Consider the following 26,248-nt stretch of genomic DNA (forward strand, 5'->3'; position numbering starts at 1 on the left):
CAGAAAGTGAAATTCATTAAAATCGCTCACCTGACACTCGCTCATGGCCTCCTCCTCCTTCGTCTCGACTTTTTTATCTAAAGACTCTCCGCTGAGCAGGGACTCAAGGACGGGACCCTCAGGAACACCTCCTTCTTTCTTTAGTGCAGACTCGTAGTCTGATCCCACACACACAAACACACATATCAATAATACCACAATTACTTGCAAACTTTTTTCAGCTATGTGTCTATATTGCTGTATGTATATCCCTGTGGCCGATCGTCAAATTATGCTCTTCTACAAAACCATTGCAGCCCCTGAACCCGCAGCTGATACCACGCTCACTTTATCAACCGTCTGTCTCTTACCTATTTTAAACTCGATGGGTCCCAGGCGTGGATCATCCAGGATGTTTAACCGTTTTTTCTTACGCCAGCAGCGAGCAGGGTATGTGTAGAGCTGCCCCGGGGACACACCTGCAACCCAGACCCCCAACCCAAACAGTTACAGATGTGTTTCTTTGTTTGTTGATTCATTCAGTCATCTTGACTCATTGTTTTACTGGGCAAGGTGAGACTCTGTACATTATAGAATGTTAGCATATTAGACTAAACACACCAGAAAAGCCCATGATCATGGAGCCTGGGACAACATGAGACGACGATTATTAATAGACATAAAGTGCATGTTTTAGGAATCTGTTGTTTGGTGGATGAAGTGCACACACTATGTACTTGATTAAAAGTGCAGATACAGTAGGTAAATTAGGACTCCATTAAAAGTAAAAGTGTCCCTTTTTACTTTCACTTCAGTAAAAGTACAAAAGTATTTGCCACTTGAGTAAAAGTACTAAAAAAAAAAATACAAATTAAAAAAAAAAATATATATATATATACCGTATTTTCCGGACTATAAGCCGCTACTTTTTCCCCACACTTTCAACCCCACGGCTTAAACAACGAAGCGGCTTATTTATGGATTTTTCCTGGGTTTTTCCCAGTTGCACAAGCTTCAAGCCAAAAAACTGAACCCCATAACATTAGACCAATGAAATTGCCGAACGGGTTCAGGTGAACCAATGAAACTCTTTATATTAAATCAGATGCGCCCCAACTGAATCGGGCCGCACCACATCATAAATATGGATGAGGTTCCTCTGACGTTTGACCTGCCGCTCACTCGGACTGTCTACAGGAAATGCGAATCATTCGTCACGCTGAAAACAACAGGGCATGAAAAAACACACTTCACCTGTGTTCTGAGCTGCACGGCATCGGGAGAAAAGATTCACTGATGGTGATTTTTAAACGCACGACGATGCCAAAAGATAAACTCCCGAGAGAAATTGTTGTGAAAGGAAGGAGGAAGACAGTAAACAATGACTTTCTTGGTAGGCTACTGTTTAGATACAAGCCGTGTAACAGACACTGTCTTTCATTAAAGCCTGTGTAAAGTTCATTAGTTTCAATGTAGACACCTGCGGCTTATAGACAGGTGCGGCGTATTTATGTTCAAAATAAAAATCTTTGTCAAATTCAGTGGGTGCGGCTTATATTTGGGTGCATTTAATAGTCCGGAAATTATGGTATTTATGAGTCAAACACTGATTGATATCTAAAAAATGATTACGAGCCCAAAACCTTCTTTTCAACTACCTTAAAAAAGGCCATGGGTTTTTTGGCAAATTCGAGTCAGGAGTTTCTTCCATCATTTACTCTTCTCTAAATGTTCTGCTTGCTGTTGAACTCATGCTGAACTGCTAGTTTTGGTGAATAGATACCACAAAGCGCCAATCAAAATAAGTTTAAAACTTGCGCTCCACCCTGATTGGTGGATTGCTGTGTGTTTGACCAGTTAAGTTTTTATCCTCGTAAAAAACAAAAAAAAAACAAAGGAACGACTGTTCACCACTGGAATTATGAATCGGTTGTGTACACAGAGAAGCTAAACTTGTTGTTGGGGAGGAGCTGAACTTTCTGATTATAGCGTCTGAAAGGAAGATGCTGTCCAAAGTACATTACATCTTAGACAACTCCTCCCACCCACTACATACAACACTGGTCAGTCTGAGGAGAACTATGAGATGGTCTGATATAGATACAGAAGATATAGATATATTTCATGCCACATTTATTTCCTTTTTTCGGCTGCTCCTTTTAGGAGGCGCCACAGCGGATCATCCATCTCCATACCTCCCTGTCCTCTACATCTGCCTCTTTTAAACCAACTACCTGCATGTCTTCCTTCAACTCATCCTTAAACCGCCTCCTTGACCTTCCTCTTTTTCTCCTTTCTGGTGGCTTCATCCTCAGCATTCTCCTTCATGAATATCTGGTTTACATGGTTTGGAGAAAAAGATTTCTGATCTCAACCCTACTGAACACCTTTGGGAACGCTGACTGCACCCCAGGCCTCCTCACCTACATCAGTACCTGATTTTACTAACACACTTGTGGCGGATCAACACAAATGTCCACAAGCATACTTCAAAATCCAGTCTTCCCAGAAGAGTGGAGGGAATTCTAAGAGCAAATTAGGGCTACATGTGGAATGTGATGCTCAAAAAAAGCACATACCGTACTTATGACTTTGTGACCCAATACTTTTGGCAATAAAGTGTATATCTCAATAAGTATATTTCATTTACAATTATTGTTGCAACCTAACAATTTCCTTGTGGGATCAATAAAGTATTTAGATTCGGATCGGGTTTAAGTGCCAGTATCGCCAAGATGCCACTCTTGAGCCCTTATTGAGGTCCTTAACCATCTGTGCACTAGGGGCGCTGTGTCGTGGCTGACCCTGTGCTCGGACCCCAGCTTCCTAACATCATTGTTATGTGCAAAGAATCAAGTATAAAGCAACTATGCCTTTATCTAGTGTAGCCTAACCACCTATGTGCTTTTTTTTGGAAGGAAACCGAAGAACCCAGAGGAAACCCATTGCAGACACATTGAATTTTATACTTTAAAATTCATGTTGTATAAACGGACACAGACGTACTGGAATATTATGCCCGTTGTGCCAGTTAAGTTGTGTAACTTTCTAGGTTTAATAAGAAGCTTTTTAAAAAAAAATTATGTCAAACTACCAGCCAAGGATATCAATTAGTAGCTCGAGCGCCTCATAGTTAAAAAGAAGCGATCATATTTTGACAGTCTGAGAAGAGATTTTGTGAAGAATGACATTGTTTGATGGCAGACAGTGATGGAAGGCATACAGAACACACTGACGAATGAAAGCGCTCTTCCTGTAGTGATCGCTAATCCGTCTAAAAGTAGCAGCACCGATTAAGAAAATGAGTTCATTATTAAGTAAGAGTAAGTTCTCTGACTTGTTGAACAGTTGAGAACTGATTGAATTAGTGTTTTTTACCAAGTGCTTTTCATATGCCTACAGCTGACACGGCTAATCAAATCACGTGACATGGTTCATGCTAATGAGAAATGTAATTCATGTGTCTTTTGGGGACAAGCCTGACAAAATCTTAAATATGAAAAAAGCATTGGGACACCTGACTTCTTTCCCAAACTGTAAGATCAAAAATGGAGCTTGATGCCAAGCCAGCTCCGTGAAGATATGCTTCACATGACTTGGAGTAAAAGATTTAAGTGGACTCACCTCAACTATATCAGTACCCGACTATTCTAACATCCTTGTAACTGAAAGAGAACAAATCTCCAGAACACACTCCAAAAACTAGTGGAACATCTAGAAGACTGGAGGATATTATGGCATCGAATGGAGACCAAATGTGGATTGAGATGTTTCAAAGGGATTTTAATGGTCAGGGGTCCACAAACTTGTCCATCAAAAGTTTATACTCAAAAACTACTATTAAAATGAATCATTAACTGAATACTATAGTTACGTACGTATCAATATAATGGAAAACATTGACAGTTGTGGTAAAAATGGGAAAATGTCTGACCTATAATTTAATTAGATTTTCCACTTTACATTGGGAAAAATCTGTCAGTTTAATAGAATGTCAATATTCACTGTATACACCGCAAAAATAGCAGTATTTCATCAATTATCTTTGCCAAATTGCCGTTATTCCAAAGTTAATGTGGAAATATAATCTTCTTCTTCTTCTTCTTCTTCTTCTTTTGGCTGCTCCCATTAGGAGTCGCCACAGCGGATAATCCTTATGTGGAAATATAATATAATATAATAAAATATACTCTTCCTGGAAGGCATTACACTGGATTTTGGAGCTTCCAGAGAAGGAAAAATGTAATGTTAGAGTATAACAAATACATTTAATACAATTGTGTACTTCCAACTTCCTACTGTGGCAACAGTTTTGGGGAAAACTGTGTTCATAAACATTTAGCTAAAGAATGCACTTCAAATATTTGAATCTTTTAGTATATAATATACCGTAATTTCCGGACTATTGAGCGCACCCATATATAAGCCGCACCCACTGAATTTGACAAAGATTTTTATTTTGAACATAAATACGCCGCACCTGTCTATAAGCCGCACTGTCTACAGTGAAACTAATGTACTTTACACAGGCTTTAACGAAAGACAATGTCTGTTACACGGCTTGTATCTAAACAGTAGCCTACCAGGAAAGTCATTGTTTACTGTCTTCCTCCTTCCTTTCACAACAATTTCTCTCGGAAGTTTATCTTTTGGCATCATCGTGCGTTTAAAAATCACCATCGGTGAATCTTTTCTCCCGATGCCGTGCAGCTCAGAACACAGGTGAAGTGTGTTTTTTCATGCCCTTTTTTTTTTAGCGTGACGAATGATTTGCATTTCCTGTAGACAGTCCGAGTGAGCGGCAGGTCAAACGTCAGAGGAACATCATCCATATTTATGATGTGGTGCAGCCCGGTTCAGTCTACACTGAAACTAATGAACTTTACACAGGCTTTAACGAAAGACAGTGCCTGTTACATGGTGTAACGGGTGAATCATGTTGTGGATCCTTTAAGAGCAGAGCGGCATTTTGGGAATAGCCTGCCGCCGCATTTTTTCCCGGTATTACTGCATGTGTGCAAGACCGAGGAATATGTCCTTATTATTTTCTGATGCTCAGTTCTAAGTTTCTTTGACTAACCCATAATGCTGTTGCCAAGAAAAATAAAAAAAAGCACAAGTTTTGAAAACCTGTCTGTGCTTATATGATTTCTGTTGCAAAAAATTTTGGTTTTCCTCATAGTTTCTGTAAAAAAAAAAAAAAAGAAAAAACATTTTTAGCTCAATCCAAAACAAGGGTTATTCTCTGGTTCTATGTTTTCCACATATCTGTTTGGGTTTTTCTCTGGATTATCAGATTTCCTCACACCTTACCAAAATGTCCGAAGCTAAAAACCATTCCTATGTGTGAATTTGTATACATTTTGCTCAGTATGTTTTCTTGACTCAAGGAGTCCTACGGTGTTCCCAAGATAGACTCCGTGATCCACCAGCACACTAATGAAGTGCCTCCTGAAGCTGAATGAATCTATATAAAGAGGCTGGATCTTTGAAATTGCATTGATTTAGAGTAAATGAATCACCTGCCTCACTTGCATCTTTTCCTGTTACTCTAAAACGTGAAATATCAGCGAAAATTAAGAACTCGTGTAGGAGAACTTTGCCAAGGTTTCCAATACCCAGATATTGTTTAAGTTCATATCTGTTCAATGAACACCAGTGTTTAAATACTCACCCGGGCCTCGATGGTTTTTCTCCATCCATATGTAGCAGTTGCTCTGTGCCACGCCGGTCTGTGAGTCCAGGAAGGGCAGGCGCATGGATCGCTCGGCACACAGGCGAGCGTTGTAGCTTCGGCAATGTTCAATTGCCTCACGATAAAACTCCTCGCCCAGGCTATAAAGAGATGCAAAGTTGATTGCATACTGGCTTTGTGAAAGCTTTTTTGATCTAGGGCTATTTCTTTGTAGTAAATAAACGCCATCAAAATCTGACATCAAAATAATTGTTCATGTAGGAAAAAACACATTTCAATATTTAAAGCAAAAGTGTATCATGTATTAAAAACAATTTGTCAAAAATATAAAAACATACACATCCAAATAAAAAGCCTGTTTCATGTAAGTAAATTTTGAAGCATAATATGTAAATTTTTTAAATAAATATATAAACAATTAAACTGCTAATAAAATGTAGATCATGTAACTTTTTTTTTTTTTTTTAATATTCCAAGCTTCTGGGCTACTGCTTTTTCAGGCATAAAGGCAAGTTTGGCCCTAAAAGAAATCTGGCAGCATGAGAAACATGAACCTGGGTGTGTTCTGGATAATCTTTGGCTTCTGGGAAAATATTTCCTGAAACTATGCTAAATCAACCTTCAGGAACTCGAGCTGCATCACAACACTTTGGGAACGCTTCCTCGTTGACCGCGCTTTGAATGACTTGTGTTATTAGTCCAATGGAAAGGGTGACGTCATGACCAGGAAGCAATTAAAAGCACATGCGATGGAGAAATAAATAAAGTGTAAATGAAGAGTAAGCACTCCTTTCGGCTGTGTGTTCCTCCTTGTCACTGCTATATTACGGTTTAAAAGCCTGTGTGTCGCTTGCCTGGAAGCCGTGCACGCTTGGTCGGTTTTTGAGGGAGCTGACTGCGCACATTGCACTCGCATGTTTACGCGAACGCTCTGTCCAAGGTTTTTGGAAGGGGCCCCATCTCGGCACACCCTTTGTTCAGGTTCTAAAGCATTTCCCATCAGACCTAAGAGACACATTTGTGATCTTCTATGTCAACAACAGGGGGGCCGGCGGTCTCGCCTTCTATACAAGCTGGAACGCCAGATCCTCCTGTGGACCAGAGAGAAGCTGCTCTCCGTGTGGACAGCGCACATCCCAGGGCGGTTAAACATGGAAGCAGACACCCCGTTGAGGCCTGAGGTCCAGGGAATTGGGACCCCACCCACAAATGGTGGAGTAAATATAGCGAAGTGGATCTGTTGCGACTCAAAAGACACCGCTCCTGTCCCCTCTGGTCCTTTTTTCACCCAGTCTCTGAAAGGTTAGATGCCATGGTGCAGGCATGGCTGAGGCTACGCCTGTATGCCCTTCCTTTGTCGCTGCTCCCAGAAGTTCTAGAGAGAGTTCGCCGGGACAGAGTTCGTCTCCTCTCGGTGGCCCAGTAGTGGCCAGGCAGACTGTGGTTTGCAACCTGGTAGCCCTCCACGAGTGCCCTCCCTTAAGTTTCTTCACGGTATCTGTAGGCTGATGCCTCTGGTGTTTACCGCTGTTTGGAGGCCCTGTCTGCGCCTCCCTTCAAGCCTTTGCCTGAGATGCAATTGAGGTTCCTCAAAGTTAAGACTGTGTTTCTGCCGGTCATCTCTTCCCTTAAGAGATTAGGGGACCTTTAGGCCCTCTCCGTGTCCCCTACTCTCCTGGAGTTAACCCTGGCATGGCCAGTGCTTTTCTTTATCCCAATCCAGGGTATATTTCAAGGTGCCCTCAGTTGTCCCACGACCAGTCGTGCTCCAGGCATTCAACCCTCCTCCCCTTCAGGCCAGGAAAGCTTAAGTGGCTGTGTCTAGTGCACGCACAGAACAGCCACAAAACCACGCCATGGAGAAGCAATTCCTTCCTTTTCAGACGCAAGTGCCGCTCCGTTGCATGTGGTTTTTATAGCTTCCTGGTTGTGACGTTACCCGCCAGTGATGTTAGCCTTTCCATTGCACTGATTACACATGTTATTCAGAGTATGGACAACACAAAAGCATTCCCAAAGCGTTGTGACACAGCTTTTCATTTCCTTCAGGGTTACATACATAACCTAAATTTTTGACGACAGAAACATTTTACACAACATTATAGCTGTGTTGCACAATTTTAAATATAATGCAAGGAAACAAATATATATATTTTTTTTCTATCTAAACACAAACAGACAGAAATATAGCTTTCTGGCAACAAACAGTTGGAGTAAAAAATTCTATACAGATGAAAATAGAATCCCCATGTTTTGCATGGTGAAGGATTGGTGATATTGTGGTACTGTTTGGCATTATAGACCCACTGATTTAAATAACATTTAAATAACAGCTAATTATGGTTGAATTTTCTAGCAGGACAATGATCCAAAACATGCATTTAAATCGCAACAAAAATGGTTCAATGTTTTAAGGTTTTAGATTTAAACTTTTTAACCCCAACTAATAGATTTACAAAAACATTCAATACAAAGTCCCAGGTCCTCTTCTGTGATCTCTCCTCTTTTGCTCACTCAGGGGTTTTCAAAAGGGTTCAGACAGTAAATAAATTAATAGTTTTATCAATACTTTCAATACAAAGTCCTAGGTCCTCTTCTGTGAACTCCCCTCCTTGGCTCACCCACAGGTTTTCAATAGGATCTAAACTATATTGAAAACCTGTGGGTGAGCTAAAGAGGAGAGTTCACAGTGGAGGACCTAGAGTGGGACTTTGAACTGAATGTATTGATAAAACTATTAGTTTACTATAGTATGTCTAAACCCTACTGAAAACCCATGGGTGAGCTAAAGAACCCACTAAAATAGAGATACAAAAGGGGTTTCAAGACAAAAACCTCTACCACTACCATAATTGACAAAACCAAAATTGAGCTTTTTGGCAATAAATACCAGTGGTGGGTTTAGTAAGCAAACTAAGAGGCGACCATATGGAAAAGTACCTCATGCCCACTGTTAAATGTGGTGGTGGCGTTTTATGTTATGGGGCTGTTTTTTCTGGCAATGATTCTGAACATTTTGTTAGGATACATGTCATCATAGAGCCTAAGAAATATTAACAGTGAAACAAAACGAGGATTAGCAAAGCAAGGCAATGACATTAAATGAATTAGGGAACTATCAGTGACTAGAAAAAGAAAAAGCTTGACCCTGAGCGCTGTACAGATTAAATACAAGCATTGATTAAATATAAAAGTAAATCAGGCACAAACAGACATGAGATGTGAGTGTCATGTGAAGCAGTGGCCGATAGGAGTCAAAGCCCTGCACCCTATTTGGCAACCATGACACTCACTCTGTATTCTTTTGAGCATTTCATCAAGCATTATACATGACTCAATTCTGCTATAGTGGTAAAGTAAGGTCACAGAAACGTTTTTTCCCAGAATAAATATACGAAGGTTAGCTTTCATAGATTTTCGATTGTTAGATTAAGCTAATTATCCTTAAAGTTAATGTTTTGTATGTTTCCATTAATGTGCATGTCTAAAACGTGTTTACACAAAAAAATATATAAAATATAATGTTATTCATAAAAATCTTATACATTTAAATAAAATATTTTGTACCCCTGTGTGTGTGTGTGTGTGTACATTTATACATAAAAAGACCTAGTGATCGTTCTAATCTTATAATTTGCTGCATTGCTTCTTTATTACCTATGGATTACAATGTCGAGTTCGTATACACTATATGGACAACAGTACTGGGACATCCGTGCAGAAATCCACCATTATCAAAATAACGTTTACATGGGTTTAAAGTGAAAGATCTCAGTGGCCCTAAATTTTTTGGACCCGTCAGTTATTACATATTGTCCTAATATTTTAATATTTCTATTTTTCATAATGCCATAATTACATTTGTAAGCTTAATGTCATGCTTTTAACAATAGACACGCCCCAAAGCAGTTTTAAAAATGTGTATAAGTTACAAGAAATCCTTTATAAGTTTATCCCTAATGAGTGAGCCAGTGGTGACAGTGGCAACGGAAAACACCATGTAATGATATGAGAAAGAAACCTTGAGAGAAACCAGACACAAAAGAGAATCCAATCCTCATATGGGTGACACCGAATGTGCATTCATTATTTCCATCTTTATTAAGGTAATTAACTGTTCACTGATGGGCACTTGAATGCAAACTGTTCATTCAACCTGCAGGCCTACACCGTTGTCGAAGACTGTAGTATTATGTACAATCCAAATCCATTCTCATAGTTCTTTGAGTTGCTCTGTAATTCAATGGATCTTCAGCCTGAGCCATCTACTGCCTTCAAACTCCAGAAAAATGTTGATTCAGAATGATTCAGGCAGCTCCAGAAAAACAGGTACAGGATCACTGATACCTCATGGGATCACTGGTACCTCAGGATTTGAAATGTTGTTTATAAAATAGACCTTCAAAAAAGATGGCAACCCCAATAGGATCCAGAGGCATATAGAAATTGTGCCATCTCCAGTTGTGTCCCACCCCATGAAGATTTGGTCATTCAAAGAGAAGATGCGGACCCTGTAAAGATCCAGAGCAACCCAGCGCTAGTTGGATCCCACTTCATGAAGATTTCGGACTTTGAACTTTGAGAATAAACAAACTCTTAATCAATACTTAAAATAACATTCTACATACGCTGTTTCTCCATCATTTAACATTTAAAGGCTCTGGCATGAAGGAGTTGGTGTTAAATCTATACTGAGCTCAGATGTTGAGCTAATTTATGATTTGCTCAAGAGCTCCTGGTTACACAAGTCCAACTGACTGTATGACTGTAGAAAGAGCATTACACATCACACACTCCTTGGTTGGCCTTTCTTTATAATATTATCATGGTGAAAGCACTATAGAAATAAAATCTATTGAATAAAATAAATATTGAATTGTATATAATATGTGAAGGAATGTATAAATGGCCCAACATAGCAGAGAATACTTTTATAATAATATTTTTTGACTCATACCAGAGTAATACTTTTTGACTTTAACTTTTTTATTACTTTTGACCTTAATATATATTCTGCACTGGCTGGATGACCCCGAAATCATCTTTGAAATTTCTCTTAACGTTTAGACCTTGCCAGCTGTCATTTACTTCCCGAAATACAATATGCAATTTTTTTTTAATTCTCCTATATGTGAGTCAAAACTACTACAACTTCTGCCTGAGAGAAATTATTTTTCTTTCCACTCCTGGCTTTTTCTTTCTTAAAGTTTGCTTTACAAGTGCCTGATGCCCTCCACTAATATTGGCACCCATTTTAAAAATTAGCAAAATGACGTTGTGAAATTGTATTTATGCTTTAAAATTTGTGGGGGAAAAAAATCACAAAATTGCTTATGGATATCAAATAATCGCAAAAATAAAAAATATATCTTTGTATGCAAGGATTATTGCCACCCTTATGATTCCAAACAAGTATATTTTAAAGATATTCCCATTACAAGTTTACATTTTGTAATAAACCTGTCTGATTAGGAACTGGAAATTGTACAACCATGACTTTCTTAGGCAATAGTTATCTGACTAGAAGAAAAAAACTTTACCTTCTCCTCACTACATTTACTCATAATCATCTGTAAATCTGTATCGCTGTGAGGTGACGTGAGGTGACGTAGCATTTAAGGATACGATCTAAATCTCAAACTAATTCAAATTCCCCCATTACCCAATGATGAATTCCTGTATTGTGACACAAGCAAAGCGAATATACTAGCCAATACCATTCAACTAGTTTATATGGTCAGAATGAATAACATTCCAGCTAACACGTTAGGGAAAATGCTAATGTTTTTAGCTAGAATAATGTTGGCAAGTGTGTGACCTTTTTTCTCATGTGACTCTTTTTTGTGTTTTTTAATGCTTTTGTTCTTTTGTTCGCTCATCCTCTGCCTGCTGGTGGGCTTCTAATAATCGCCAGAAAAACCTGAAACTCATTACATGCCACCTCACCATTCGATGGATGCCACTTATCTCCCTTGAGCATCAAATCATTTTCACACAACACTTTATCAACAACTGAAAATAGCTGTATGATAAAATGACACTGTCACAGTTTATGAAAAAAAAAAAAAAAAAAAAAAAAAAAAAACAAGAACGTGGCATTCAACACCCAAAGCAAAGCAGTAATTGAGTTTTGAATAAATAACCTGTGACATCACTATAGCGAATTAGTGCTGCAGTGAAGAACTTCCTTCCTTTAAGCCCAATTCACAGGAGGCTAAATGACACCGAATGACAGCAGAACAAACCTGAATGACTCCTCGACTGACAAACATTAATGGGGTAATAGAGGGTCTGGGGTGGAGGAAACCGACACAAATATACACAAACATCTAAAATCTTCCACATCAACAGCCTAAAGATCCATGAATTTACTAACTCAAGAACTTTGAGGATGGATTTGTACTAGGGTTGCAAATTTTCCGGGAACTTTCCATGGGAACTTCATCTGGGGAACTTACAATTCTTACAACTTAGAACTTACAAGGAATTTATGGAAATTTACACAAATTTATGGAAAATAATTACAAATTTACAGAAATGTATATATTACTTATATACTGTGTCATATACAAACATAAAAATAAACATTTTGTTTGGTCATAAGCTGACATGCAAACTAACAGAGGATAAAATTTGTTTTAATTGTTAGTATAATTTCATTGCACAAAAGATTACACACAGCACAAGTTTTAAACATAAATGTTTTTAATATTTAGGTAATTTACGTAAATAACCCCCAAGATGGATATTTTTAACATTATATTGTGTACAGGATTTAAGAAACTGCATTCTGGTTGTTTCAAAAAAAATTATCCTTATTTATTTTCACTAAATTTAAGTTCCCTGTTATAGGCTAACCTGCAATTTTGTAAATTCCCAGTTTATTTCCATTATTCTCATTAACTTCCATGGCATGTTTCCAGTCTTGAAAATTTTAGGAATTTTGCAACCCTAATTTGGACTGTAATTAATATCAACAGTCTACCATAATTGGTCAGGACCAAAGGTTGCATTTAAGCGCCCATCACTGCACAGCTTAACGATGGAACTGTAATGAATGGACATTCAGTGCCACCCAGATAAGGATGGGTTCACTTATTAGTCTGGTTCCTCTCAAGATTTCTTCCTCGTGCCATCTCAGGACGTTTTTCCTTGCCACACTCGGCACTGACCTGCTCATTAGTGACAAACTTAAAAGTGCTATACAAGTTAAAATGAATTTGATTTCATTGAAATCTCACAGGGGGAAAATCAGCAGCATGGAAAAAGATTGGCACGCAATTTTCAAATAAACACATTCCCGAGTCTCAGGACTTTGGCTAACTAGTGTACTGTTGTAACAAACCTATACTCTAACATTCTGAAGAGTATAGGTTGCCTTCAGAGACTGGTTTCCTTTCCAATGTTGTCTCAGACACTTCTTTTCTGCCGCTAGTTCACTGAGGATCTAAATATACTTTATATAGACAAAAGTATTGGGAAGTTTTTCCCAACCATATGTGGGTTTTGTCCCAATCTGTTGGAGGTACAGTTGTTCAGGATGTATTTGGATCTGGTGGCTTGAAAATTTCCCTATTAAATCCAAACCTCTATGAAGATATGGATGACATGGGTTGAAGTGAATCTTGATTGACCTGCTGTAGTCCGCAACCCTATTGAAAACTTTTGGGATAAATTGGAACTGGAACCACCGGCCTCCTCACCTCACCTACATCAGTACCTGACTTTACTGACTAGCCATTAGCCACAGACTTTTTGTCAGGAATACCTACGATGTGCTATCTGATAATTGCTACTGTATGTTTGCTAATGTGCCAAACTCAAGATTATTAGCATTCCATATGTTGATACGTTATGCTAGCAACCCTAAGTCGATTAAATTCCCAACCAAACCTGACATTACACCAGGGTTTTTACGTGCACAGTAGACAAACTAATAAATCGATGATTTGTCCACACCTGTGGAAGTACCTATCATGCACGTAGCAAAGTGAACCTTACTTTGCAACCTCGACTGCGTAGCAGTGTCATGAGCTAGGATGTGCGCGTGCAAGTGTAATAAGCGTACCTGTTCTTTATGACTGCTCCACTCGGCTGCCTGCGAAGAAAATCAGAGAGAAAACATGATGAGAAAATGAGAAGGGAAAAAAAATCCTTTGTGCTGCGATTCAAGAAGTCAAAACGTTCAGCACGAACGTATACAACTCCCTAATTATGGTGCGTTGAAAAACGTTAGTCGCAGCGTTCGAATGAATTCTATAAGAAAATGCCTGACGACTTTAATGTCACATTTTTGCTAATGGATTTGTCCTTGTACACAAAAGAGTGAGAACGCAGGTAATAAAGGGAACGGGGAGCAAAATCGAACTGAAGCCCTGAACAAATTAGCCAGAGTTTTTAGCTTTTTTTTAAGACACACAGAGAAAAGATAATGTGTCCTGTATGTCCTAATTGTCTAATATATAGTATTTGTATACTCAGAGTGTAGATCCTAAAACAGGGACTTAGAGTGTGTTAATGCCTGCGTGTGCTGTTTTTTTTAAAAACAGTTGACCAGTGGTATTAAACCTTGTGATTTAGTTTTTATTTCACTGCTGTAGCAATACAGGGGGAAAAAACCCATAACAAGTTTAAACTACTATCTGGGGTCCAGTTTGCTAAAAGCAATATAGAGTTAACTGCTAGAGAGAGTATTTAAAATGATGGCTCAACGTTTTTTTGGTGGTCCCCCCCCTACACAGTTTAAAAGCATGCCAATATGCGAGGACTGAGTGATATTGGCGAAAATAATCATCGCAACTATTTAGTTCTGTAATGAAATCAGGATTTCTAATCACAACTATTTAGACTTGGGAAATTGCTTTAGCAAATTTGCTTCCAGATCAGTGGGAAAAAAAATCAGGCCGTTTTTTTTCTGTCTGCTTTGGTGCTTGAGAAAAGCTTGTCAATGTCCAAGCAGACCACCACTGTGGTGTTAAATTCTCGAATCTGATTGGTCAGAAGGTGTTGATTTTTGTTTTCTTGAACAGAACATCAGACACTAGTTGTACACCGTATACAGTATATTGTAAGGCTGTTAAAATAATCTGCATTTTTTTTTTTTACCAAACAGGTTGCATTTTAGTGTTTATCTCTGCAAACATTCACAACGATGAAATGTAATGGATGGACATTTAGTGGTGCTCTGAGGATGGGATTTTTTGGGGGGGGTTTTGTCTGTTTCCTCTCTAGGCTTCTTCCTCATTCCATCAAACTTATAACATCATGAAGAGTTTATTCCCTAACACTATACCAGAAATTTCCGCGTTCATTGTTTTTTGTTTTGTTTTTAAAATGTACAATATTCAAATAAAATACACCCCATTTTTAGTATCTTGCCATCTTACATTTTGACTTTGAGGTATCTGGGTTTGTGGGACTCTTGAATAACAGTGATATAAGATCACCATCAGAACACCATCCAATAGGGGCTTCATCCAAAATTCTGGCTTCACTGCAAAAAGTTTATATGGATCACTATGTGCTTATCAAAAACAACAAGAGAGTTACAAGAAATAAGAGTCCGACAAATGTCCTCTTTCGAATGCATGTCGTTACATTGCAGGACAACCTCCACACTGCACAACATCTCTCAGATCTTTGAATATGCTGCTCTTGTATCATGTTATTTATCAACTGCCTCAAGTGGCCCCACAGTGGATATTTATTCCTAATAAAAATTGTTTTGGGAGAGGAATGTTGTCCCATTCGTGTCTGATATACTGTAGGATTCTAGCTTCTCAACAGTCCTGGGTGTTCTTTGTTGTATTTTTCACTTCATGATGCAGGCAGGTTAGTTCATCACTCAGACTTTTCTACTACGAAGCCATGCAGTTTTATATTTTTATAAAACCCATATTTTATTTATTGTAGAACATTTCCTAGTTTAAAGATTTGAAATGTTCTACTGTAAATAAAATATGGGTTATAAGATAAGAACAATTATGCTCAGAAACAATTGCATTTTATGTTCTATTTTTTCAATATTAAGTTAATAAAGGAATGATGGCATCATAATTCACATTTTGTTTTTTACTTGCGAATAAAAAAACAAAACAAATGAATGAACCATCACTGGAGAGTGAAAGTGTGCAAGTTCCTATTATTGCATAGTTTATAGCAGCTATAAGAAGATTCACTCACCAACCGCTCTTCTTTCTCTAGTTGAGTAAAAAGGGAAAATCCTTCACCAAAAAAATTGGTGACGTATATAACAATTACACATTATAACAAATGTATTAATATGTTGTATAACTGCCGTCGTTCACTCTCAAATTATAGTGGAAGAGGAATAACACGCCTCAGGATGTTCTGTAGAACGTTAGATAGTACTCTAGATGGTAGCTGTAACTCGGTAACATGGATTATTTTCCATGTAACAGTACTCCCACTAGTGTTTTTCATACCTGGATCAAGGAACCCAAAAATGGATGTTGTTGTAATAATATAAAAATGATAATTTTTGGTTTCCACCTTTTAATATACTGCATATTTTGTGTGAGAGCATGAAAGGGTATGTGAGTTTCGCATTCTGGCACATTCTAACTTTTACACGATCAAATATCTAAATATGGCTTCATGGATATTACAGTATATTTGATGGGTTTATATTTATTCATAAGGCAGACGCTTTTATCTAAAGTGACATGTAAGTGAGGCAGAAAACTGTTTATGCAGAGAGCTGTGAAACGAGACGACACTGATATGAGTGGCGCAAGACTGAGTGTCCACCAACTGACAGGAGGCAATTAGACTCACACACACAGACACCCCAATGCCCAAGAGCTGGACTAATACCAGTTCTCAGAAGTGTTACAGTATGAGACACACTCCAGTAACCAAAGTATTCGGTAAATATGGTCAATTTTTTAAACATTTTATACCCCCTGAGTTGATACTCAATAGACATTCTTGCTTCCACTCGGATCTCGGGATGGCAGATATCTTATTGTGGATGGCAGCTCATCAACTGAACCTTAATCCTGGCAAATTGAACTGCTGTTTATCTCACATGATTTATCCCCATGTCAAGATCTTGTGATCTCTATGAGCAACCTTCGGTCAGTGCGCACAACCTCGTCCTCTAAGGACTGGACTACTGTAACTGTAATGTCGCTTCTGAAAGACATTTGAACTCTGATACAGAATGTAGCCTCATAATTTGATTTTAACATTCCTAGGTTCCCCCACACAACCTCCTGCTACAAATCCCAAAACAGGCCAGCATTTCTCAACCTTATCTTACCCGGCAATGCACTACGCTCCATCCATCCTCTACCACTGCACCACTGCTCCCAACATGTCTCATGGTACTAGGAAGACATGCTTAAAGACTTTCCTCTGTTCTAGCACTTAGGTGGTGGAATGAACTTCCATGTCCATATAGGTGGTGGAATGAACTTCCATTTCCATCTATCCGAGTCTTTAGCAGTCTTTAAATGACGTCGAATGGCATAACTCTTCAAGCTGTACCTAAATTAGCATTTCTTTCATTTACAAAACTTACTTTCTAACAACTTTTTTCCCCAACAGAGTCTCAGACTGATTGTAGTCTTAGTCTGTGTCATAATAAACCAGCATTAAAATGGATTTATTGATTGAGATGTCAAAGCACTTTTGTGAGTCGCTGTGGATGAGAAGGTGTCTGCCAAATGCCATAATGTACAACCCCAGTTCAAAAAGGGTTGTGACTGTCTAAAATGTAAATAAAAACAGAATGATTTGATTGAAAAAATCATCCCCCTTTTTTTTTTTTTTTACAAAAAAAAGGAAAACATATCAAATGAGGAAATATTCCATTTTAAGGGAATTTTGAATTTGATGGCCACAACACTTCTTAATAATATTGGGACAGGGCCATGTTTCCCCAATGACTAGCATCTTTTCTTTTAACAACAGTCTGTATACGCCTTGGAACTGAGGAGGCCAGTTGTAGTAGTGTTTTCAGAGAGGAATGTTGTCCGATTTGTGTCTGATACAGGATTCTATCTACTCTAAAGTTCTGGGTCTTCTTTGTTGCATTTTTCATTTTATGATGCTTCAAATCTTTTTAAATGAAAAATACATTTGATAAGTTCTACTGTAAATCAAATATAGATTTATAAAATTTGCAAGGCACTGCATTCTGTTTTTATTTAAATTTTACACAGCATGCTACCTTTTTTGGAAATGGGTTGAAAATGTAGAACAATAAGAATCACCAGAGATCTTTGCCAGCTGACAAAATAAAAAATTTTAATTTTTGATATGTAAATGATGCTTTGTATAAGGAAATTTAAATATCTGTGAATTTGCATACTTAATATTAAAAACTAAAGTTTAGTATTTAATTTGGATTTAATTTGATTTAATTTTACACTGAATTTTTTTTTTAAGAACAGTAAATTTGGAATATAATTTCCTTGTTTCTTTCTTTAAATCAAGAAAGTGCTTTATTGAAATGCCATCTGGAAACTGATAAACCATATGGACCAAAGAATTGGGACATAATTGGATTTTATCCAGTCATGTGTCTACTTCTTCAAACTGTTACCATAAATTTGGAGGCACACAATTGTATAGGATGTCTATGGAATCGGGAGGCCCGAAACGCCAGCTTCATGAAGGTATGTTTTCCATGGGTTGGAGTGGAAGATCTCCTGCTATAAAGCTCTGATCTTGACCCTATTAGAGAACGCTGACTGCAGCCTCCTTACCTTCCATCACTATCTGACTTTACTATCCAGTGGAACATCTTCCCAGAAAAGTGGAGAATATTATAATAGCAAATGGAAGTAAATATAAAATGGTATTTTTTTTTTAAAGTATATACCAATCTTATGGTCAGATGTCAACAAGCATTCGTCCATACATTGTACTTTTGGTTCTGAATATGGAAATGCAGATTTAAATAAAATAGTTTTACAAATATGATGGTATATAAAGGAAAATGTCAATATGTGCCCAGGATAACATAATGTATACATTGTAACGGATTGTAAGATTCACCGAAAGTTAACGCTGTGATCGATATTTTTTACATAGTTGCATCTGTAAAAAAAAAAAATTTGATTTAAAAATTCGATTTCTCGTCGCTACACCGTTTCTCGAGTGCGTTCGCTCAGCACCGCTGCTGCTACGTGAATATGACGTATCGCGACACTACGAAGACCGAGGCATGTTTCAAGAGTCACATAGAATACAGGTAGTATTGATCTTCCATGTATTGCATCATTGACTATGCATCGAGATGCTAATCGCATTGGCCTCAGTTTTATTCAGATGCAGAATCAGAATTAGGTTTATTGGCCAAGGAATTTGGTTCCAGCTTTTGCTGACTCGCAAAAACACAGACATAAATAATATACATTGAACTGTAGACAGACAATACAAGACAATACAGACTATACGAGACAATACAGACTATACAAGACAATACAGAATAAATAAATCACAATATACAGAGTATATGACAGAGCAGTAATGTAAATAAAGTGTAAGAGTGCATAGGAAAAAAGCTTTTCAGTGATGACGGTTTCCATGAACAGTGCTGCCTTTCAGATCATTTGATGCACCCTAGATTTCAATGATTCTGTTGAATTTGGGGTTTTTATGTTACTTTATTTCATGTTCTAAATGCGATTTATTTCCGAAACGGTCATTTCTAGTGTCTCGCCTTCAGAAAACATAAAACAACAGCAGTTTCACCGAAGGACATCTACGGCACATGAACGAAAATGAAAAGTCTGCGAAACATCAAAAGCGTTCGAAACCGGTCGTCGCTGCTGATCGATGTGTAAATGAAGTGTTTTGATTATGGATAGCAAGCTTCCGGTCTTATCTTTCAGCCCTTATCGCACACGAAACACAAAAGCCTTTTTCGCGACTATGTGATGTGCAAGTTGAAAGCACACATCCACATGCCAAAACCCCCCCCAAAAAATGGAGTGCTAAAGCTCCTCCCTAAGCCGCTCGCTCTTCTCCCCCATCCCAATCTGAATCGAAACCCCATCGCTCCTGCCCTCCTCCATTCCAGCACTCAGAGCGCAATCGGCACAAGTCGGCTCTCAATAATACTTTGACAGCTGTAGAAAATGGCCGCTCTCGGTTTGGATGCTTCTCCGCACAATCTCATTACATTACACCATACCCGTGCGCCCTTGAAAGCTCTTTTCCAGGGGATGATGGAGAACAGCCTAATGGAAAAGCCAGGGTAAAATAGGCCAGGGTAGCTCGAAACAGAAGCAGGACATATCTACAGAATACGTATTCATACGTCTGAGGTAATTTACCTCACGAATTCGGTTCCCTCACCCTATAAAGCGCAATGATAGCAGATATGATTCCTTAAATCGGATCACTCTGAACATTTTAAGGCTGCTGGGAAAGCGAGGCGGGGCTGATTTGCTGAATGGAAAAAAAAAAAAAAAACACACACACCTTTAAATGCATTATTGGAAAAATCTTCAGCAATCTTTGGCGTAACCTTTAACCCAATCTCATAATCTTACATTCAGGGTATATGTATGAAGTGATCTGCATATGAATTGCTGTAAATGATCCGGTTGGGAAAACGCTAGTGTGTTAAATATACAGACTCGGTTCTAAAATTAGCGGCAGTGTATTTAAAGGCGAGGTTATGGAAAGGCGATTCATTTTTCGATGTATATTCCCCTTACACCCTGGATAGACTTCTTCTGGATCATGATACCATCAGCACTTGATTACAGCATTAGTAATAGGCAATTTATATGCTAGCTTTTTTTTTTTTAGGTGTGAGAAGAAAACTTGGAATCTGGAGGAAAAAGACAGCAAGGCTACTATACACTATTAAAGTTTAAATCCTAGACCTTCAACAGTACAACATACAATTAACTATATTATTATTATTATTCAGCCTGATCGTCATCTCACATATGAATGCGAACTTCCGATCAATGTACACAAATATTACTAAGCCCCACATGTCAGGACAAAACAAGAATAAACAAAGGGAGGTTCTGAAAAATTCAACACAAAGCAAAATGAGGGGTGGTGTTTGGCTAAAATCAGAAGTTGGTGGTCAAATATTTAGGAGCATCAAAACTAAGGTCTTACAAGGCCTGGACCGTCTACACACCACACACACATACACACTGAGAGACACACAGAGAAAGAAAGATGCCCACACTACTAGTCTCATCAACTTAAATACATCTCTGCTATTGAAGAGGACAGGTGAAAGTGCAGCAGAAGATGAACAATGATACAAGACTCTAATAAACTGTCTAACGCCAAACACCTCACTCGCAATTAGTCTCAATTAACATGTTTTTTGTGTGGTTTTTTTTTCTCTTCCTAATAGAATTCGAGGGCTCCCTCTAGAGGTGATGAATCACCGGAAGAGACAATTCTTCACTCTGATGAACAGCGCTGATCGCAAAAGGACAATAAAAAAATACAAATAAATAAATAAAAACAGCTATGAGATATATATCAGTAAACAATAAGACCGGGATATAATTATTCATAAAAATGGCCATAATGTGATCGAAATATCTGCTTAAATGGAGTTATGGTGAGACATACTGTACAGGCAGAACAAAAAAGAGATCATACAAAACTGAAAATGACTTTTACAGATGATAATAATAATAATTAAATAATAATAATAATAATAATAATGATAATAATAATAATAATAATAATAATAATAATAATACACTTCCAGGACTTCCCGTGTTCATCACGTTTCTGCTGCAATGGTATTTTCAGTGCTCATGTTGTTATATTCATTTCTTTTAATTTGTCATTCATATATTTATCACCAGTAACCTATTAGGGGATTTGGAGCATATTCAGGCAACCCTGTGTATGTGGTGCGTCAATCACATTAGTTTCTGGGGGGAATTTAGTGTCATTCCACCCACCGCCATGTTTTCGGAAGAACAATACGTGAGAAATATACAGTACTAAACAGTAATACAAACAAATACAGTACAGACCAAAAGTTTGGACACACCTTCTCATTCAAAGAGTTTTCTTTATTTTCATGACTATGAAAATTGTAGAGTCACACTGAAGGCATCAAGGGCTATTTGACCAAGAAGGAGAGTGATGGGGTGCTGCACCAGATGACCTGGCCTCCACAGTCACCGGACCTGAACCCAATCGAGAGGGTTTAGGGGTGAGCTGGACCGCAGAGTGAAGGCAAAAGGGCCAACAAGTGCCAAGCATCTCTCGGGGAACTCCTTCAAGACTGTTGGAAGACCATTTCAGGTGACTACCTCTTGAAGCTTATCAAGAGAATGCCAAGAGTGTGCAAAGCAGTAATCAAAGCAAATGGTGGCTACTTTGAAGAACCTAGAATATGACATTTTTCAGTTGTTTCACACTTTTTTGTTATGTATATAATTCCATATATAATTCCACATGTGTTAATTCATAGTTTTGATGCCTTCAGAGTGAATTTACAATTTTCATAGTCATGAAAATAAAGAAAACTCTTTGAATGAGAAGGTGTGTCCAAACTTTTGGTCTGTACTGTATATGCTGACTCTAGTAGCATAACGGTGCACATATTTATACCGAACCTTTATACCGAAAAGAATGCAATTCTTTTTACATGTAGAACATAGTTCCGGCGGACTGCAAGTTTGTTTAGTCTCCGCCTCGCACTTTGAGCGCAGTGTCACTGTTTTGTTATTATTAGGACCGTCAAATGCTCTTTTTCATGCAGTGCCTATTTCTGTTTGACCCTTTTTATTTAAAACATAAATAAAAAAATAAATATAAAACCAATACGGAAATCTAATATATGGCCAAATATGAACATACATACATACATACATACATACATACATACATACATACATACATATACATACATATATATATATACATATATACATACATATACATACATACATACATACATACATACATACATACATACATATATATATGTACATTATATATGTAAACATTTATGAACATATTTGTAGTTCTATTGGTTGCTTGAGACAAATATTTACATTTACATTTGCATTTGCGCCATTTGGCAGATGTCCAGAGCGACGCACAAAAGAGCTTTGAGTCTCTAGCAATGAATAAATCTACACTGGTACGATAGATTACAAACAATGTAAATCATCAATTCATGATATATTAAAGTACAACATAATATATGAGATACCTGATTTTGTGTTATGGAATTTGTTACTATGTGAAACTTGTAGATTTTCATGTAGAATTTACGCATTATGACTATTCAACACTGATACACTCCATGTGTTGTGCTTATCTGCATCTCTGCTGTTGGATGTGGATCCGCCAAATGCATACATGTAAATGCACTGGAATGAAATTCAGGCTTTTCTTTGAATAGAATTCCAATCGAATCGAATTGAAATCGAATCCAAATACGATATATTTAAAATGCTATAAAATAACTATTATTGTTTCAAAACAATGTGATAGGTCCAACCTGATCAAATTACTTTCATTATTACCTGATTTGATGCAGTATATATATAAATATATATATAAAATACTGACTCAGCAAGATTTGGATGAAAAAAATGTGGAGATTTTATAAGATATTTTCTATATTTATAAATGATTTTTAAAAATCAACTATTTTCATATTTCGATCAATCTTGATTTAATAAATATCTTAATTTTGACGTGACTGCAGTTATTGGTAGATTAACTATTTCCCGCCTTCTATAAAAACTATATATAAATATATATATATATATATATATATATATATATATATCGAATTGAATATATATATATATATATATATATATATATATATATATATATATATATATATATATATATATATATATATATATTCTTTTTTATTTTTTATTTTTTTTATTTTAGAGACCTCATCATTCCACATTTCTGCGTCTCTACTTTATTTTTACTCCAGTTTGAGACTTTCATTTAACTACTGTGTAATTTCTTTGTTAAAAGGGTTGATGTCTCCTGTTTTCTCTCTATTTTTCTTCATTATTTTAGATATGTGAGTTTTGGTAGTGACATTATTCCTACATTTTGGACTCCAGTTTGGGACACAATCACTCAAATCTACTGTTTCAAGTTCCAGATCAGGAGAAAATTTTCTTTCAAAATGTGAAAATAATGTTTAATGTTGCAATGTTACAGTTTACATTGCAATGTTAATAAGAAACGAAAAACAATTTCATGTTTTGCATTTCTTCCCACTGACTGTAACCAAAATTGACCCGAACCATAACTTGAAATTGGAAAGACTGGTGCTTACTCATCTCTGACCTCTGGGGAGTCTATCAATGGATCCACTTCAGTTTGCCTACCAACCTGGCATTGGACTGGAAGACGCTATCATCTTCCTCCTAAATCAGGCTGGAAAAGGCTGGGACCACAGTAAGAGTCATGTTTTTTGACTGCTCTAGTGCTTTTAACAGCATCCAACCTACGCTCCTGAGGGATAAGATGGTGTACATGGGAGTGGACCATCATCTGTCTAACTGGATATTTGACTACCTCACAGATCGACCACAACATGTGTGTCTGGCATGGTTGTCTGCAACACTGGAGCCCCTCAGGGAACAGTTCTAGCCCCGTTCTTCTTCACTGTCTACACTGTAGACTTCATGTTCAGCTCAGCAACCTGTCACCTGCAGAAGTTCTCTGATGACCCTGCCATTGTCGGTCTGATCACAGATAATGATGACAGGGAGTACAGAGGGCTGATCCAGAACTTTGTGTGACTGGTGCCAACAAAGCTGCCTCCAGATAAACGCTGGGAAAACCAAATAATCTATTACTAATGAACATTCAGGGGAAGGACATTGTGAGAGTGGACTCTTACAAATACCTGGGTGTTCATCTGAACAGCAAACTGGACTGGACAGATAATACTGAGGCAATTTTTAAGAAAGGACAGAGCAGATTCTTTCTGCTGAGGAGACTAAGGTCTTTTGGAGTGCAGGGAAAGCTACTGAAGACCTTTTTTGACTCTGTGGTGGCCTCAGCCATATTCTATTGTGGTGCAGCAGCATCTCTACTGCAGACAGGAAGAGGCTAGACAAGTTGATCGGGAAGGCCAGCTCAGTCCTGGGGATTCCCCTGGACACTGTACAGGAGGTGGGAGAAAGAAGGATGGTAGCTTAACTATCATCATTGCTGGAGAACGACTTTCACCCCCTGTATGGTAGAGTTTCATCGTTGAGCAGCTCCTTCCGTGACACACTGTTACATCCTAAGTGTCTGAAGGAGAGATGCAGTCTTTTCTCCCTGCTGCTATTTGACTTTACAATCAGAGCTGCTCCCAGTGAACCAGTCACCAAAATACACACTGTTATTGTGTTTACCTGTGCAATAACATTTTTTATGCAATAAATGTGCAATAATAATTTAAAACATATGTTTGATAGTGTTTTCTATTCGTGGTCTTTTTTTCTTCTTTTGTATTTATACATTGTGTTGTATATACTGTATTATGTTTCTACTTTTTGTTATATATATTTGCACATTTCTTTTTCTTTGCTGCTGTAACACAGAATTTTCCCCACTGTGGGACGAATAAAGATATATCTTATCTTAAAAACTGAGGTACGGACCGAACCATGAATTTTGTGTACCGTTACACCCCTAGCTAATACTGATTTACTTTATATGTTTTAAACACAAACACTTCATGTATTTCACCTGCTTTGGGAAATCTCCTGATTATTTTCTGCTACGTTTTTCTGCACTATAGTTCACATTGCCTTGGGTGGGTCGGTGGGGTGTCGGTGGTGGTGGTGGTGATGGGGGGGGGTGGTTGGAAGAATGGCATACAGGACTACTCTTCCATTGTCAGTTTGATTTGTTACCTACATAACCATGCAGTAAAATGGTTTAAACATAAAATGGCGTAAAAAATAAAAAGGAATACAACTGTACAGAAGTAGAATTTGCAATAAGAGTAGAAACATTATTATAAAACTAGAAATCTACTGATGTAGATATGCACCTGTGTGATTTCATGTATGTAGAATAGCATGCTTTCATATAGCGCTTTTCCCTAATGCGACGTTGCACGAGAAGCAGTTTGCGAGGAAGAACAATGATGTGCTGGGTCATTTCGAGCCAGTAGAAGGATATTAACACTGTAGCTGCACTTCACTGTCCTTGTAAACTCCTTATTTTCCAGATTTTCACTTGAAGAGTGCAAAAAAACTTCATACAGTCTGTGGCACTCACCACTCAATATGCATTTAAATATTTAATGTTTCGTTCTATAAAGAGGTTCGGCATTCGAGTACGAATTTTACCGCTCGACTGTAAAACCTGAACGGATTAAAACCGCCCGTTCACTAAAATCCGCAGCCGGCGATGGCAACCCCGAGTGAGTGTGTTCAGTCTAGCTGCGGTTTTAGTAAATGCTGATGGCCTCCTGAGCTTTTCTATAACACTGCTAGCAGTCAGAAGGGCACACTGCACCCCCATCCCCCATCTATAACTGGAGACTGCCCTTTGCAATTCTCATACACTCCCTCTATTCTTCGCCCATCACCTCTACCCCTCCCTCTCATTGGA

At 37.8% G+C, this 26,248-nt stretch overlaps 2 protein-coding genes across 2 annotated transcripts in view; one reads left to right on the forward strand and one right to left on the reverse strand.

Annotated features, from left to right (window-relative positions):
• The window catches only part of dpf1 (double PHD fingers 1), a gene marked incomplete at its 5' end in the record, with an annotated part of 72,063 nt that overhangs the window by 36,924 nt on the left and 8,891 nt on the right, over positions 1-26,248 (reverse strand). Inside the window, 4 exon segments of the mRNA XM_083548934.1 lie at positions 31-158; positions 351-458; positions 5,654-5,814; positions 13,743-13,772. Of these exon segments, the coding sequence (XP_083405060.1) occupies positions 31-158; positions 351-458; positions 5,654-5,814; positions 13,743-13,772 (427 nt within the window).
• The window catches only part of fbxo46 (F-box protein 46), a 143,652-nt gene that overhangs the window by 1,384 nt on the left and 116,020 nt on the right, over positions 1-26,248 (forward strand). The gene's annotated exons all lie outside the window — the stretch shown is intronic.

This window comes from Silurus aristotelis (assembly GCF_946808225.1).
Source record: "Silurus aristotelis genome assembly, chromosome: 8".
In the NCBI taxonomy this organism is placed as follows: Eukaryota; Metazoa; Chordata; class Actinopteri; order Siluriformes; family Siluridae; genus Silurus; species Silurus aristotelis.